The following is an 18414-nucleotide window of genomic DNA, read 5'->3' as shown; positions in this document are numbered from 1 at the left end:
TAAGGAACTAATTTACCCCCAGGATTCATCCTAATCTCATTGAATGTAATTGTGTTTCCTGGAAGTTTTTCAAGGGAAGAAGAAGAAAACAGAATTCTGATCAATTGAATGTAATATGCCTCTTTGGAACTTATATATAAATAACAGTTCCCCTAAGATAATTGTCAATTGATATTATCCAAATAATAATAATAATAATAATTTGTACAAACTTATCTTCTTCTTTCCCTGTGCAGTGGTACTGTCCACTCACAAACTTCACCATTGAATACTAATATTATAACAATCCTCCACTTAGTCTTCAATCAAACAGAATTGTGTATACATGAAAGTATCTTTCGATTTGAACTCTCACTCAGTGTAAGTTCTTCAAGATCCTAACGAAAATTTATGGCAATTTAAAAACTTTTGAGCCAAAATTTCATATGATAGAATAGGAAAAACACACGCACAAAATGTTTACAATACATTCATAACAAGGTAGCACTATTATGGCCATGTGCTCTACCTGGATTCATAGACATTTACAAAAGTTTGACCCATACTTTTGTTAGAAGCGGCACCACCTCTTATGCCTATATAGGTGAAATTCTTTATTCACAAAAATTTCATCAAGAGTATTTCACTCATCCTTAAAACATACACTAGTATAATCTCTAACACTAGTGTGGCCTAGTCACTTATAAACAACTTGTTATTACCACATTGAACCTTTTAATTACGGGTATTCATAAAGAAAAGGTTGGGTTTCCATTGTTGCTGACTAATCAAACGGGTCTTAATCCCATTTCTCAGCTTGTTCCATAAACCATTTCCCTCAAAAGACTTTTGGTAAAAGGATTTGCAAGTTATTACAAGACCTTACATATGTTACAGCTATAATCTTGTCGGATATTAACTGTCTCACATATGCATGTCTTAAACTTATATGTCTAGATTTACCATTATAAATTTTATCATAAGCTCTAAACAAAGTTCCCTCATTATCACAATGCAAAGAGATGGCCGACATCAGTTGTGGCCACAACTTTATATCTAGCAACATATTTCTCAGCCATTCTACTTCTTTGCTTGCGACACTTAAAGCTAAAATTCAGCTTCCATAGTGGAATGTGTAATACATGTCTGTTTCTTTGAGGCCCAAGAAACAACACCACCACCAAGCATAAAAATCCAACCACTTGTGGATTTATTATCTCCATCGCTAGTTATCCAACTAGCATCCTTGTATCCCTCAAGTACAGCAGGGAAATTGCTATAATGTAAAGCATAGTTTTAGTTCTTTTCAAATACCCAAAAACTCTTCCAATTGCTTCCCAATGCTTTGTACTAGGATTACTAGTAAACCTTGCAAGTTTTCTAATTGCAAATACAATGCCAGGCCTAGTGCAATGAGTAGCATACATCAAACTACCTATTACACTAGCATACTCTAGTTTAGCAACAACTCTCCCATCATTCTTACTAAGTTTACACGATGTATTATATGGAGTGTTAACTTCTTTGACCTTCAAATGCTCAAATTTCTTAAGCATATTCTCAATATATTGTGATTGACTCAAAGAAAAACTCCCACTATTTCTTTTAACTTTGATACCCACAATAGTATCAACCTCATTTAAGTCCTTCATATTGAAACATGAACTCAAATAAGCCTTGGTTTCATTTATGCCTTTCATATTTGTCCCAATGATTAACATATCATCAACATAAAGACATAAAATGACACCATAATCCTTTGCAAACTTAGTATATATACATCTATCTAATGAATTATGAACAAATCCATTAGATAGAATAGCAGAGTCAAAATTTTCATGCCATTGTTTAGGAGCTTGCTTTAAACCATATAATGACTTAAGAAGCTTACACACCTTCTGCTCTTGACCAGGAAGTACAAAGCCCTCAGGTTGCTTCATGTACACTTCTTCATTTAAATCACCATTTAGAAAAGCAGTCTTTACATCCATTTGATGTACATATAGATCATAGATGGAAGCTAAAGCCAACAATACTCTAATAGATGTAATTCTTGCAATTGGAGCATATGTATCAAAATAATCTATTCCCTCTCTTTGGCTATATCCTCGTCTGACAAGTCTAGCTTTGAAATTCAGTACTGATCCATCATCTACATTACGTTTTACTCTAAAAGTCCATTTACATCCAATTGCCTTGGAACCAGGAGGCAAATCCGACAAGACCCAAGTCTTATTAGCCGTTAAAGACTCCATCTCGTCATTTATTGCTTCTTTCTAAAAAGCAGAATTTCTAAAAGCCATAGCTTCTTGATAGGTCTTTGGATCATCTTCAGTTTCAACATTGAAGATTATAGGAATTTTATTAGTAACACTTTCTTTATTTCCTTCAACAAGAAAGGAAATTGCTTGAGAATTAATAAAATCTGGACCAAAATTCTTTTCCTTTCTAGCTCTTACACTTTTTCTTGGTTCACTAGTTGCATAAGGACTTGTCCTTACATTGCTAGAAGAAGGATTAGAAACTAATATTATTCGTGGTTCTCGCAATAATGACTCATTGATAATATTGGAATCACTTTGAAAATTATTTTCAAAAAATTCTACGTCTTGTGATTCCACAATAACATTTGAGTCTAAATCCAAAAGTCTATAAGCCTTTGAATTTTCTGCATATCCCACGAAACACTTTTCAAAGCTCGTACTCCTAACTTAGTCTTCTTAAGGTCTGACACCTTGTAAAAGGCTAAACAACCCCAAACTCTAATATAACTAATGTTAGGTTTTCTTCCTCTCCAACTTTCATATGGATATATTTTTAACTTCTTTGAGGGAACTCTATTATGTACATGACAAGTTGTTAACAAGGCCTCGCTCCATAAATTTATGGGTAAATTAGAGTTTACTATCATGGCATTGACCATATCAACTAAGACTCCATTTTTCTTTCTGCCACCCCATTTTGTTGGGGTCTGTAAGGTGCACTAACTTGATGTACGATGCCATTATCCTCACAAAATGATGCGAATTCAGTAGGAAAGTACTCCCCACCTCTATCACTTCGCAAGATCTTTATTTACTTGCCCTTTAGTGTTTCAACTAAGGCTTCGTAAACTTTAAAAATATTGAATGTCTGATCTTTAGATTTCATTAAGTAAACATAGGTAAATTTAGAACAATCATCAATGAATGTTATAAAAGTACCTATACCTATTTCCACCTCTAGTTAAAACATCATTGAACTCACAAATATCAGAATACACAAGTTCTAAAATTTCAGAAACTCTATCAATCTTTAGAAAAGGTTTTCTTTTCATTTTCGCTTGCACGCAAACCACACATTTCTCTTTATGTTCATTATTGTAAGTAATAATGCCATTTTTACTCATTAGTTTCATGGTTTGATAATTAACATGTCCAAGCGATTATGCCAAAGATTAAAAGAAGAGCATTCTTCATTGAAACTGAAATCAAAAGAAGACAAACAATAGTAAGCAGAATTTTCAATTTTATTAATACTAAGTTTGAACATGCCATCAGCTACATATCCTTTGCCTACAAAGGAACCAACCTTAGATAATATAACTTTGTCAGACTCAATTACAGCTTTGAGTCCCTTTATCATAACACAACACCAAAAACTAAATTCTTCCTTACTTGATGAACATAAAGTACATTAGTTAATACAATTTTCTTTCCAAAAGAGAATTGGAGTTCCATACTTCCAGTACCAAGAACCTTATTAGTGTGATGATCTCCCAGAAGAATTTCATGGCCTTCTTCAGCCTCCTTATAATCCTTGAAGAGTGAGCGATTGTTGCATACATGAGTGGTTGCTCCCGAATCATACCACCAATCATCACTCAATGTGACAGCAGCCATATGCATCTCTTGGATCATACCACTGTGCAAATTAGAATTCATGGCAATAATTCCATTTTCCTTTTCTTCAATGACATTAGTGCTCACTTCATCATCATTCTTCTGGTTTTTCTTCTGGTTCTGGTTGTTATGTCCCTTTTTTGGGTTCCTGCAAAAGCGCTTGATATGGCTCTTCATGCCACACTTGTAGCACAAAACATCAGAAAAATCTTTCTTACCCTTTTTGGCAGAATTATCATTGTTAGAGTCATTAGCCTTTCTTTTCTTGCCCTTTTGTTTCTTCTGACTAACATAATTCACTTTAGAACTAGAAGCAACATTCAAATCCTTTTCAAGATTTCTAGTTTCCTCTTTAATACATAAGTGTTTTTGAATCTGCTCAAAAGTGAATTCCTCAGAAGTATGCAATAATTTGGCAATTTGGCTATTATCCCTCCGACATTTAACTTTTCTGGAATTGCTATTTTCAAATCTTTGAACTTAGAAATTATAATCAGAAATTCATGCACTTGATCTAGTATAGAAGTGCCATCAATCATTGTGAATTCAAAGAATTTAAAAGTTACAAATTTATCTGCCCCTTGACGTTCTGCATCGTATTTGTACTCAAGAGATTTCCACATCTCCTTTGCTGATTGTATAGGGGTGTAAAGATCATACAAACGATCATATAAAGAATTTAGTATGTAGCCTCTGCATAATGTTTCATCTTCAGTGCACTTCTTGCGTTGTGCAATCATTTCTTCAGTGTCTTTGTCTGATGGTTCTAGAATAGCCTCCAATTTAGGATCCAGGATGTAGAATATCTTCAGTGCAGTGAGTAAAAACGACATCTTTTCCTTCCAACGCAAAAAGTTGGTTCCGTCAAAGCGATCTAGTTTCACAATATATTGACTAAACATCTTCATAGTGTTTTGAACAGACTCCATAATTTTATTCTAAGATTGTTGAAACAGATTCTACTAATAATCAAATACAAATGACTGAAATTAATTGAAACTAGAAAAGGACGAGTTTATCTCCGTCCTTAGAATAATAATAGCCCCCATTATAATTGGGATTAAGGAACTAATATACCCCGAGGATCCATCCTAATCTCATTGAATGTAATTGTGTTTACTGGTAGTTTTTCAAGGGAAGAAGAAGAAAACAGAATTTTGATCAATTGAACGTAATATGCCTCTTTGGAACTAATATACTCCCTCCGTTCCTGAAAGTTCGACTTATTTTGCAATTGGCAGTCTCCAATGAACATATTTGACCATGAATAACTCCGTTTGTGTATAAGTGAAATTTGTAAAAAGTTGATATTTGGATTATTTATAATAAGGGGAATCTAATATGATCTCACATGCTAATTTACTTATATTGTATAGCTCATAAAATGTGGTCAAAGTTATTTTATTTTGACCACATAAATAGTAAGCGAGTCGAACTTTCAGAAATGGAGGTAGTATAAATAACAGTTCCCTTAAGATAACTGTTAATTGATATTATAATAATAATAATAATAATAATAATTTATACAAACTTATCTTCTTCTTTCCCTGTGCAGTGGTACACTGGTACCGTCCACTCACAAACTTCACCATTGAAGACTATATTATAACAAGTACTACGTATATAAATTTATGAATTATGTCACGTAAAAAAATGAAGGGTGAAGGGAGTACTCTATAAAATTCAAAGGGTGATTAGGTTTTTGTGATCAGGTTATAGTAAAATAAATGTACTATGTTGAAATTTTAAAGCATTATATAAGTAAATTATATTCTCTTTGTCTCATAATATAGTATTTATTTTAAATTTTTATGCTTAATTAAAGTTTAATAACTTTGACAAAAAATAATTATCATCAACATATACAAAAAATATAAGATAAATATATTGTTGAGTTTGTCTCAATATGTAAGTTTAAACACTTTTGTTTCTAGGAGACGTGATTGTGTATAATGACAAAATGGATATGTAAATTATGAGAGGTTAAGTAAAATGTAGCTAGATAGGTGAAAAAATAAATAGATAAGAGACTAAGTGAAAAATGTGTGAATAAAGAGGCAAGTATGTAGTATTACATGTTTGCGAAAAATAGAAAAAGTGTAGAAATGTTCTTCTTTTTTTTTCGAGGAAAATCAATCGTAATATAATACAAAGTGGGTACTTTTTTTTTGAGGCAAATACAAAGTGGGTACTTAAGGATAACATATGGAGTATTACTAATAATAATGGAAGTCAAAAAAATTGTATGTAACACTTCATAAGAAATAAATGTGGAAGCAAATAGTTTAGATTAGTGAAAATTAAGCGAATAAAATAAAAATTGATCATATTAGATAAGAAAATTTAGATTACATTAAATAAGACCTTTTGAAAATAATAATATAGTAAATTTTATGTAGGGTGTAATCTGTTCACTTGATGTTCACTAATTTTAACTTATATCTATCTAATTTGAACTTTTTAAACCTTATTAGAACTTATTTTAGTTAGGATTTGTTTTTGCTAACCCTTAGTTTTTCTAATTTATATTATCTAAATTTATTTCCTAAATTAAGTGAAAATGAGGTGGACAAAACAGTACATTAATTGATTGATGAAGAGAAGGTAGCATTTTGGCACAAGGAGACGAGCGGAAATCGCTTGTGTGACACCTGAATCCTCGAGGCTCAATCCAAGCCAGTCTTCTACATATGCGCAACAAACTGAAAAAGTAAATTGAGGAAACAACTAGTAATAACACTAACCTGCACCACAACGCACACATTTGTTATAAGACAGACACATGGATATATGGAGGTTACCTCATATAAATAGGGGTTGCAGTGGGAAAATGTCAACTCGTGATAATTTATTTACTCCTAAGACCTTGTGAGCCAGTGATCCTTTCACCTATTTCTCTTGATACGGTTTTTTTTTTTTTTTTCCTTGATCAGTCCATCTCAAGCCATGTAATCAAAGATCATCTCATACTCCTAAACAATACAATTGAGAGTACTAAAAACGTGAAAAACAATATAAACAATAATGAAAACAAATTTAGCTGGTTTAAATATCAATAAAGCTACTACACGTTACAAATAAAATTTGTTCATTGATAATTATAAATATTAATTTTACAACAAGAAAATCATATATAACTAAAACAATATTACAATAGAACACACAAGACAACAACAACTACATTAAGTGACAAAACTTCAAAAAGGACCAACGCAAGCAAGTTTCCGACGGACTAACTTACTAGTTTCCAGATTATGAGACGATAGTATTGTGCTTTAACAAGTGACTGAGTTAACATGTTACACCTGCAAAGTATTAATCGTTAGTATTGTGCTTTATTAACAAGTGATTTGGTAAACAACTTAACATGTTACACTTGCTAGAGAAGATTGAAGACATAATAGTTCGAATAAAAGTAGAGCACGAGACCCTAAAATCAAAGGAATCTAAGGGGCTGTTCGCCTACCTGACCTAAGTATAGTGTTCAATCCCATTCACACAGCTGAAAGTGAAACATGCATGTTTGCATTGCAACATTTTTCCAGTATCATATCATGCGCATATTTTATTCTCTGATTCTCTCTCCTACACCTTGGGATTACGGAGTATTTATTATTATTACGTACTGTAGTTCTTAGAACTGTACACGTATAAAATAATACTGTACACTGTACAGTATAAGTTTATCAACACAGTTACACAGCTAATAATTAACACCATGCTACATGTTGCTCATTAGGCTCTGATTGCCTGATACATTCCCTTCTCTTAATTCTTCATCTATTGAGAATATAAATAATACTTTATGTTCAAGAGACTAAGACCACACATCCTCGGTTATAGCTCTCCAAATTTTTTGTATCACTTCCAATTATTACGGACTACGTAGTGGACTAATTACCTATGTCAACTAACACATGACCGGTACATAGATTGTGGGATGATAATATAACTTGAATCATTTATGTAAAATTTCTTGTATTATTCAATTCTTGTGACGATATGGTTAAAACTGATGATCGATTTATATACTTTATCAAGCATCAATTTCGATCCCTTTCCAACAAAACATCCCTTATATCCATTTAAAATGAGCATCTGAAATAACCTGGGCTTGACTAAGCTTAGTTGGAGCTAGAATTTGTATAAACAAGGCAAGCTCAACAATCAAGGACCAACACAAGAAGAGCATAATATCCTAATGATTTAAGGCTTTATGTATTTTGTTGGTTAGTAGGTTCTGATTACTTTTAAAGACAATAGTTGTTTTACTTGCTTACTTTGTATGTAAGTAGTATTTTGTAAAATTTTGTTTATACAAATTTTTACTGATGTCAAAAAGAAAAAACACAGAAAAAGAACCTATTCGGTAGGTGTATATCGTTAATTATAATTTAGCTATGAGATCAAAATAGATATGTAAATTATTGGAGTTTAAATTATTGATAATTAATAATTAAAATAATTATAATTTCATGTACATCTAATAATTTATCATTGTGCTCTTCTCATTTGTCTCAATAGTGTTTCGAATTTCAAAAACACAATTATTCTAAATTAAGGATATAGTCATTTAGTATAAGCAGTACCTCAAAGGAATCCGAGAACGTCTATAATAATGATATGGGGGAAATTTAGACACACTCGATCTAACAAATATATATTGCAATTCCTGCTTAATCCTAGTGTATATTTTTAGAACAACCAAGCATGTGGAAAAATTCAATTATTGCTTTGTTCACACCCTATAATAATTCATATAAAAACAAAAAACATACATACAGCTAGCTATATTGCTAATATATATTCGTTCACATATTAAGAAATTTCCAAATATTATTTCACTATCACCAACTTGTAACTTTGAATTTAGACAAAAATAAACATGGACCGACTCCCATCGGTCTGTCCAATCGTAATTACATATACAACCTTACAATATAAGAAAGACAACATCAAAATTTAAACACTACCTTAACCAACAAAAAAAATTGAACAAATTCAGCAATTGAGCTAGCAACAATGAGAGGCTAAAAGCAAGTTTGTTACACTACACACTAGCAATGGCTAATAGCAAGCTTATGTCTTCTCGTACTTATTCGGGGACGTTTCCTAGTCCGGAAACGCCCCCGTGTGGTGAGGATGATGACCCGAGTATCGGGATCCCGAAAGGGTGGAGCTCGGAACGGGTTCCGCGCTCCAGCTATCGTAACGGCCAGTACGTAGCGGCCGCAGCATTAATGCCTTTTAGTAACGGTAGGACGTTGCCTTCCAAATGGGAGGATGCCGAGAGGTGGATTTGTAGTCCTGTTAGTTTAGGAAATGTTTCAACTAATAGTAATTATTGCTATTATGGGGGTGGGCCTGGAGCCGGGTCTAGGACGGGTGTCCATCTTACACATCACCAAAGGCGGGCCAAATCTAAGAGTGGCCCGTTGGGCCCAATTGGGCCTGAATACTATGGTGGTGGGTATAATAGCTTCTCCCCTGTGTTGGGGGTAGGAGTTATTAATGGTGGTAGATGGAGGAATTCGCTTACGATTGAGCCTTCGGGCTTGGCCTCGGCCCGATTTGAAGAAAGATTGTCAATCGAAGGCGGGGGTGTGAGTGAAGAAGCCCGGAGATCTTGCCCCGGGCATGGTACTCATTGGTTGGACTCGTGGAGCGGGCCGCCTAGTCCTACCCAAGGTAATCCCTTATTCATGTACGAGTATGAATACAATTTTATTGATCAAATTTTTAGTAAGGTGCATTGTAGCAAACTAGCAACTAGCATTGTAGCAATCAGTAAATGTAAAACAGTGCATACTCGTAGTTAGGACTACACTACTGTACTACACTGTCCAATTTCAAAGTTTTAGGGGAGTCCTGAGTAAAAGCGAAAGTGACTAAAGATATTATTGGAAATAGGGCACACTCTTGGGGTAGAGTTAATTAAGGCTAGCAATCAAGTCTTATTGATTTAGATTTTGAGAGGTACCTATGACCAAACACCCATGTTAGGGCTTAAATAAATCATTGTTATTTAGATAAGGCTTGTGAGTTGTGAGAGGATTTTAATATTAGGACTAAACTTATCATGATGTTTAGTGTTTTTTTTTTCCTCCCCAATCATAAGAACCATATCTTGGATATGTGTTTTTTTCTTGTGTAAATCATATATATATATTTATACAAGAACAAAAACTTAAACAAATCAATTTGTGTGTTTTTTTTTTTGCTTTTGCACCACTCCTAGCCTTCTAAATTGTTCTTTTGTATTGTAATAACACATAAATACCAATTATTTTTTTTAACATGTGCAATTAGAAAAATGATTGTTATAAGCTCAAGGCAATCTTTTCAATTAGCACACAATCGATTTAAAATTCAATTGATGCATTTCAATTTTTATTTTCAAAGACATTGACAGCTAATGCATTGTTGAAGTTGCATGTGTGAGTAACCAATAAAACATATTTGTTTATTAGATCAAATAGGCGAAGTTGGCTTGACTGGTGAACACAACGAGGCTCTAGACAATAAACTTGAACAAGAAAATGACAATGGTGAACCTGAAGTTGAACGAGCAATTTCAAGAAGAGACATGGCAACTCAAATGTTCCCTGGAAGTCACAGCAATAGTACTTCTTCTGCAATTTCGAGTCCGAAATCTTCAATTTCAAATACGTCTCCTCGTCCATTACTCCTTAACGAGTCTAAAAGGGATGTCCAAACTCCGGACTTTGAAGTCAGGGATGTGCAAGTTGACAAGCAAACGAGTACTTCAAGATCTTACCATGACAGAGACAATTACTTGAATTCAAGTACATGCATAGAGGTTGACAACAAAATTTCCAAGTATGAATTTCCCTTTTATCTATCTATCACGTTTAATTCAATGTGTTACCATACATATTATACCACTCAAAACTCAATTTTTGGTTCAAGTATCTTAGGCTATATTTTTGTGAACCTTATTGAATTGAATTGATCATTGTTGATTAATACTAATTTGCAAATCAAATTAAAATCTATCGCTCAAATTCGCGTTTAGCTGTGTATTTTAGAGAATGAGTTTGTATCATCACTCTCTTTAGTCTTTAAAAGCATTAGAAAAAATCATATGTAAGAAATGCGGAGGATTTATAGGGGAGTAGTAAGTACTTTAACATTATTTTTTTTATGTTGATGGTTATTGTGTATAGGTTCGAGAGAAAGGAAGCTAGAATAAATGCATGGGAAAACCTACAAAAAGCCAAAGCTGAGGCAGCCATTCAAAAACTCGAGGTACATTAGTAATTTCTGCTTGAATATTCTATTTAAATAAATTCATCGAGGGAACAATCGGACACTAACAACCAGTTTACACGTTGTTCTTGTAAAATCATATAGATCAAATATGTGCAACAAATTAAAGCGAGTGCTTGCTTGTAAATGACTTAATGTATTGCTCTTCTAATGTTATATATTCTCTATTCCAATTTAGCTACCACATACATTGTTCGCACATGGTTTTTTGGAAATGAAAAAAACAATGAGAAAAATAATGGGTCTGTTTATGTAAGACCTAATTTTTAGAGAGCCAATAGAGGGAAATTAGTTGCTTAAATGGTAGGTTGTAACCTTAGCTTGGAACAAAACTAAATTGTAATATATATGTAATGCAGGAGAAATTGGAAAAGAAAAGAGCATCATCAATGGATAAAATCATGCGAAAATTACAAAGAGCTGAAATCAAAGCAGAGAAGATGAGAAACATAATACCCAGTGATGATGATTACACTGAAAGTCGAGCTATTTCGAAAACAACTTCTAAAATCCCTTCGTTCTGTAGAATGATTCGATTGAATTCATCAACTAAAAATTGTGCTACTTGTTACCCGTTTTAGAGTTTATGTAAATTGAATGCTACCCATTCAATATGTCTACTATATGTTTACACTTGAAAACGGGCTTTAGCTTGTAGTGGTCTACTAGTAGCTTAGAGCTTTAGATCTTGTACATTAAGCATATTTATTTGCACATAAACATATATTATAGACTTCGTATTTAGCATGACTTGCAAGATCAAAATTTTACTCATTAAGGTTCGTCAATATCAGCAAATTAGTGAAAATGTACTCTAATATACTCTGTACTTAATAATTGGGAATCGAAAACACCTAAGACTTTGTAATACGTAGTGGAATAAACTTCAAGTTTTCCCATAGTACAAAGATGAATACATATATAATGTGACCGAAAACATGATGAAACTTGGTCTAGATAAATAGAGGTGATGAATGGTTTAATTGGACTCGATTTTTGCCAAATATTGTGGCCTTACATTTCATTATAGATTTTTGCTAGATCCACGCAACTCATCTTAAAATTTTTAATTCATGCTTAAACACGTGAAATTCACTCAATTCTAGTTAGACCGGACTTAAGCATCAGACAAATGAGCCTAACTACACGGGCCGAGCTCATGTTGATCACATTGAACTTAAGTAGGCAAGATCGGGCATTTGTCGAGCCAAAGATAGTCTGGACTATTTATAATGTACGGTCTTGAGTACAACCTCTAAGACTTTAACCTACTAAACTAGTTGATCTTAGGTATAATTACTTCGTATATATGACGCATATAAATAGGATGGTTATTTATATGGAAGAGCTCTATAATACGAGTAATTATCCGTAAAAGGGTTACGATACGCACTTCGCCGGTGTTAATCGGGTCATTCAGTCTAAGCGCCGCGAGCTTACGAACGAACGATAGGAAAGGGGGAATTAAGTTTAGAGACAGCAGTAGAGGGAGAAGAGAGGGGAAGAGAGAGAATTTCTGCGCTAGGGTTTTCAATAATCCCTATTATTCCAAAGGTAACAATTAGGCGTTTTTCATTATTCTAATGTTCTTGTTTCTGATTTTTTCGTCTTGTAAAATTTTAATTTTTGTGGATCTAATCCTCAATTGATTGATTAATTTGATAAATTCTGAGTGATAAATTGAAATATCTTCAAACATATTTCTGGAAAAAAATTGGGTGATTTTTTTGGGGTTGAGATAATTATTGATGATGACGACGTCGACGATGATGATGTATGTGTGTGAGAAAGAGGTGCGTTTATTATGTGCAGGCTACGAGTGTGAGAGGGGAGGAAGAGGAGAGAGAGAGGTGAGTCTTCGTGAGCTGAGCGTGAATTCGAGAGAGAGGAAGATAATTTCATTATCCAGATTGTTTCTTCGCTCCTTTTTGCTTCATTCCAGCCGTTTAGGGTTTTTGATTCGCCGCGTTTCGGTCCGTTGTCATCATGGAGAGAAAGCTTGTGGTAAGTGCTTATCAATGGACTATATGTTGATGTATCATGCTTGGGATATTGCTCAAAGAGTGTTGGTTATCAAATTTATCTGATTTATCGAATTTGGGCAATTTTCTCAGGTTCTCGGTATCCCTTGGGACGTTGACACCAATGGGTTGAAGGAGTACATGATTAAATTTGGAGAATTGGAGGACTGCATTGTTATGAAGGTATCAAATTTATCTCTTTCTGAAATTGTTATGTTGTTGTTGCAAGTATTGGGGATTTTGATTTGAAAAAAATGCACACATCTAGTCTGTAGTGATAATTCGAAATGCATGTTGTGGATGATTGGAATATGTGATGTGATCGTGACTTTGATAGATTATAAACTTGAGAATATGAAGTGCATTGTGCTTCTACTTAATGTTCTTTATATTATGCACATATTCAGTTGTGTTTCCGGACAGGAAAAGAAGAAGGGTAAGCAAGGGACGGGGGGAAATGTACCATAACTTCCTCACAATAATAATTTACTTTCACACCTTTTACAAACCAGATTTCTGGAAGTAATTATCTTTTAATCATATACAGCCTTATTACAACCTTCTAAAGCAGATTAACTTGTTGGTTTTCCTGAACGCATATGCCAGGCAGTCAATTTACTAATTGATGATGAACTTATAGAGTAGAGACTTTGTAACTTGTTTTTCTTAATTTTATTATATCTAGCTAATAAATTCTGACCATTAGTCATCAGTTAATTGTTAAATATGGCCACTGTGCTGTACGGAGTATAACTATCTTCAAAATCATTATTATTTTCCTGTGTGAACTACTGAGCTTGATCACTGTTGGAATTCTTAATTTTCCACTGGAAGATTTTTAATGCCTTGGTTTTAAAGACTTCATTTTGGTAATTTGGTTGTCTTCTAAGGAATCCTTGTTTTTGAAATTGACTGATTAGATTTTTGCAATTGCCTTTTCAATGCTTGGCACATTAAAGGCTGTCTTTGTGTAATCTATAACTATTCCTCATTTCTTCCCCTGTTTTTATCTTTTAATGTATGAAAATTTAGAGGTGAGAGAATGTGTTGCATCTGACCCTTCCTATGCATTGTAATTACATCTGTAATTTTGTTGGTTTTTGGTTTGCATGCTACTGAATGGATTCTTTTGCATTCTCTTCTGTTTTAGGAGCGTAATTCTGGCAGATCACGTGGTTTCGGCTACGTCACTTTCACTTCTGATGATGATGCTAAGGTAGAGTAGCTTTATAATCTTAGAATTCCTTGATTTCTGCAAAAAGACTGCCTTTATATTCTTATGAGTTTTATTCTTAATCTGGTTCATCTTTAGCACTTTTTTCCCCCTCTTTGTACAGAATAACTGATTTGACCTGCTCTTTTCTGGGTTCAGAAAGCACTATCAAGCGAGCATCACCTTGGCAACAGAGTGCTGGAAGTAAAAGTGGCAACACCAAAGGTGCTTTTTTCTTGGCATTTATTGTTTTATCTTCCTTTTCTTTGGTCAAGTTGTCCTTCTACTGATCATGGAGTTAATTGCAGGAAGAAATGATGAGATCATCTTCGAAAAAGATAACCAGGATATTTGTTGCAAGAATTGCACCATCTGTTACTGAATCTACTTTCCGGAGGTGAATGTTATTAAGCCTGAGTTGAAAGTAGAATCACTTCTCATGAATATTTTCATGCTTTCTATATTTTTTATATTGATGAAACCAATTCACTCATATATATTGGTTTTCTAACTTTACCTCTTTTCCCTATTTTTCTTCCTTTCAGCCATTTCGAGAAATATGGAGAGATCACTGATCTTTACATGCCTAAAGTAAGTTTGTAGAGTTAATCTTTAATACTTCTTATGTACTAAGGCACTTAATGTTGAAATGCTAAACTTATTAATTTTTTTAAAAAAATGTTTAGGATCCCACCACAAAAGGCCATCGTGGAATTGGGTTTATTACCTTTGCTAGTTCAGGTAATTATATCAATTTTAACGGTTCCTTCTCATACATTTGTTCATTACGTTTGTTACAAATTTTTTTTTTTTTTGGGTGCAATTATGGCTTGACCATCTTGGTAGGATGCTATATTAGATTAAGATTTTGTGGGTTTGGCACTGTAGTATTTTAATTTTTCAAGTTAACTTTGTGCTAGTAAGGTATATCAAATTTTTTGAAGTGGTTTTACATTAAATTTCTTTTATATTTTTTTGGATTCTTCTAGATTTAGCAAATTTCTTGTAGTGGTTTTAGCAAGTTAATTCTTCTGGATTTGTCGAATTGTTGACTTACACTTAGGACAATAACATGTACTTGAAGGGAATAAGCTATGATTTGGGGTGAAACATGAATCTTCTTGAAGAGTCAAATGTAGTTGTAGGGTCAATATTTTTTGGTATCACTTTAAAGCAGTGATGATAATGATATCATCTTGCTGTAATGATGCATTTTGAAACCAAATTATAGAATTGCTAGAATTTTAAGGTATCTGTGTTGAATTGTTTGTTGCAAGTTAAGGTAACATGTAAATGATGTAATCAAGAAATATCAATCTTATAGTTTGTGTGGGAAATATAAGTTGTTAATTTTGGAATAAAATTTGCTGTTTTTTGGACGAATAATAAATTGTGTTAAATTGTTCTGCTTGATGCAGAATCGGTTGACAGCCTGATGAATGATACTCATGAATTGGGAGGTTCAACAGTAGTAGTTGATCGAGCAACACCCAAGGTAATATACACTTGTTTATTAGTTTTCAAATTAATTCTGATCCTTTGGTCTTTGGATTATGGTTATCAATGAATAATCCATGGGTGGTGACTGGTGGGAGGATTAGAGTGAGAAAGGGGATGGTTTTAGGATGATTGTGAGTCACTGAATGATCTTGCTCTATTTGTCACCCTTTTCTCTCTTTCTTTACTATCCTGCCTGGTTATCTATCACCATGCTCTTAACTCATAAGGCTGTTGAGTCCTATGTTGGAACAGCAATTCCTTCTCCCCTTTGTTTATAAAAAAATTATTTGACCTGTTTTGTTCAATACCCTTGCCAATGTGTAACTTTTAACTACTAGTATTCTAAGTTTTTTTTTTTGGAAGACAGTATTCTGAAGTATCAATATGCAAACATTGTATAAAAATAATAATAATAAATAAATAGATATTATGGTAGTGTTTATTGAGACAATTCTAACAAAATCTCACATGACTATGCTTTTCCTTATGTATAATTCACAAAAAAGGTTCAAAAGAGAGTATGAATAGTGCAGAATTCAAACTAGATCAAGTAAAAAATAACAGAGGAATCTTTTATTACTTCTGCATTTCAACTGACTAGAATTTGTTTAATATTGTTTCAGGATGATGATTTCCGGCCATATAGCAGAGCTCCTCCTCAAGGTGGTCACGGTGGTCGTGGAGGCCATGGTGGTCATGGAGGGCCCGGAGGATATGGCGCATACAATGATTACATTAGTGCTGCTACAAGATATGCAGCACTTGGTACTCCTACCTTGTATGATCATCCAGGTTCTCTTTATGGAAGTAAGGCCCACTTTACCTGTTTCACTATTCTTATGCATGTTCTTGAACTACTAAGTGAATTCTAATACAATGATACTTTTATGATAATAACAGGGGAGCCCATTAGAGGAATTGGGAGAAAGATATTTGTTGGAAGGCTTCCCCAGGAAGCAACTGTGGATGATCTTCGCCAATATTTTGGAAGATTTGGTCGCATTTTGGATGTCTACATTCCAAAGGTAAACTTCATTTCCAATTTTCCATCACTGAAGTGGTCATTGTTTTCTGGAAACTTTGCTGAGCTAAAGAATAACTTCTTGGTGTAGGATCCCAAGAGATCTGGGCATCGTGGTTTCGGCTTTGTAACTTTTGCTGAAGATGGTGTTGCTGATAGGGTGGCTAGACGGTCTCATGAAATTTTAGGGCAGCCGGTAAGCAATGGAAACTCTTTAACTACTTTTGCATTGACGTTTGGATGACGATTACTGTCAGTTCAAGGGGGGGGGGGGGTTTAGTACATACCAGAGTATGGATCTTGGAATTTTAAGCATTATATTGTATATAATCTGCTGATTACATTCCTTGCTAGCTACCTCAAAATGCTCGATGACAGTTTCAGTGACATCGAATATCCTAATATTGGATTCTTTTTGTACTTGGATATAATAGCTTCTCTAGTCTTCTCACGCTTAGATTTATTCTTGAGCTACATATTTCCATATTAATTTCTCTCAGTATGTATTGATCAAATCTATAACGTTTATTAGCTTTTGAAATCACTACACTTGTTTGTATGTCTTATTTCTCCCTGTCTACCCTAAATGATTATTATTGGCACTTAAGCAGTGAAAGTGTCAAGGTAACCAGACATTTTGATGTTTAGAAATGTCTGAGAACTTTGTTAGAGCATAATATATTAACCTTGATTTCTAAATTGCAGGTTGCCATAGATTCAGCTACACCCGTTGACGATGCTGGTCCTAGTGGAGGTCTGCTGATAGACAATCCTGAACCATATGGAGGTTATGGTCCTGTTCGTAGTAGTTATGGAAGAATGTATTCCAGCCTGGATTTTGATGATGTGAGTATGACTTTACTGTCAACCAATATAATCTATGATCCTGGAGCTAACCTCTTATTCTTATAACTGTGGGTGAAATTCATTAGTTATATGTGGATTTTGTGGTTTAGCTGTGTTGCATTCTGTCTTTTTACATAATAATGCATATACTGCAGAATGTTATCTTCAAAAGTGTGATCTTGCCACTTTAGAGAGCTTTTCTGCTCCTAGAATATTGTACATATGCTAATGTGTTCTCTTCTGCACAGTGGGGTGGAGGTTATGGCTTCCAGAGCAGTTCAAGGCCTTCCAGAGCAGCAGATTGGAGGTACCGACCATATTAAAGTGGTGTCCTAAAGACAACCTAAACCTGATAGCTGATAGATTTCTGGGAGGTGGTTCGACCGTTTGTCAAGCAAGTAGAGTTGGTTTGTGAACTTACAGACTTTTCTAGAGCATTCTGTTCGGTTCAAGTAGTTAGATGGCAATTCTATTAAGATGTTCATTAGGTTTCTGAAGTCACCCTATCATATGCTTTAGCTGAATACATATATATTGAATGGGTTGATTTGTAAACCATCTATGTTCTGAAAGCTGCAACTTTGCTGCAATTTGAGCTCCTCTGTGATTTGCCGATTTGGGTCAATTTGTTAAGACTCTACGGGTGAAAGGTTTTATAATGCT

At 33.9% G+C, this 18414-nt stretch overlaps 2 protein-coding genes across 2 annotated transcripts; both read left to right on the top strand.

Annotated features, from left to right (window-relative positions):
• Positions 1 to 8713: 8713 nt before the first annotated feature.
• LOC110717696 lies at positions 8714 to 11907 on the top strand. Its single transcript, XM_021896460.1, has 4 exons — positions 8714 to 9548; positions 10331 to 10700; positions 11048 to 11129; positions 11510 to 11907. The coding sequence occupies exons 1-4, from the start codon at positions 8924 to 8926 to the stop codon at positions 11729 to 11731; spliced, it is 1299 nt and encodes a 432-aa protein (XP_021752152.1). The 5' UTR covers positions 8714 to 8923; the 3' UTR covers positions 11732 to 11907.
• A 586-nt stretch (positions 11908 to 12493) lies between these two features.
• LOC110718287 (RNA-binding protein Musashi homolog 2-like) lies at positions 12494 to 18376 on the top strand. Its single transcript, XM_021897125.1, has 14 exons — positions 12494 to 12704; positions 12963 to 13154; positions 13265 to 13354; positions 14322 to 14387; positions 14544 to 14609; positions 14693 to 14781; positions 14930 to 14975; positions 15071 to 15125; positions 15803 to 15879; positions 16508 to 16691; positions 16785 to 16909; positions 16997 to 17101; positions 17611 to 17751; positions 18000 to 18376. The coding sequence occupies exons 2-14, from the start codon at positions 13137 to 13139 to the stop codon at positions 18072 to 18074; spliced, it is 1137 nt and encodes a 378-aa protein (XP_021752817.1). The 5' UTR covers positions 12494 to 12704; positions 12963 to 13136; the 3' UTR covers positions 18075 to 18376.
• The last annotated feature ends 38 nt before the right edge of the window (positions 18377 to 18414 follow it).

The sequence above is a fragment of the Chenopodium quinoa genome, unplaced genomic scaffold, assembly GCF_001683475.1.
Source record: "Chenopodium quinoa cultivar QQ74 unplaced genomic scaffold, ASM168347v1, whole genome shotgun sequence".
NCBI lineage: Eukaryota > Viridiplantae > Streptophyta > Magnoliopsida > Caryophyllales > Amaranthaceae > Chenopodium > Chenopodium quinoa.
This window is presented reverse-complemented; position numbering and strand designations above follow the sequence as displayed.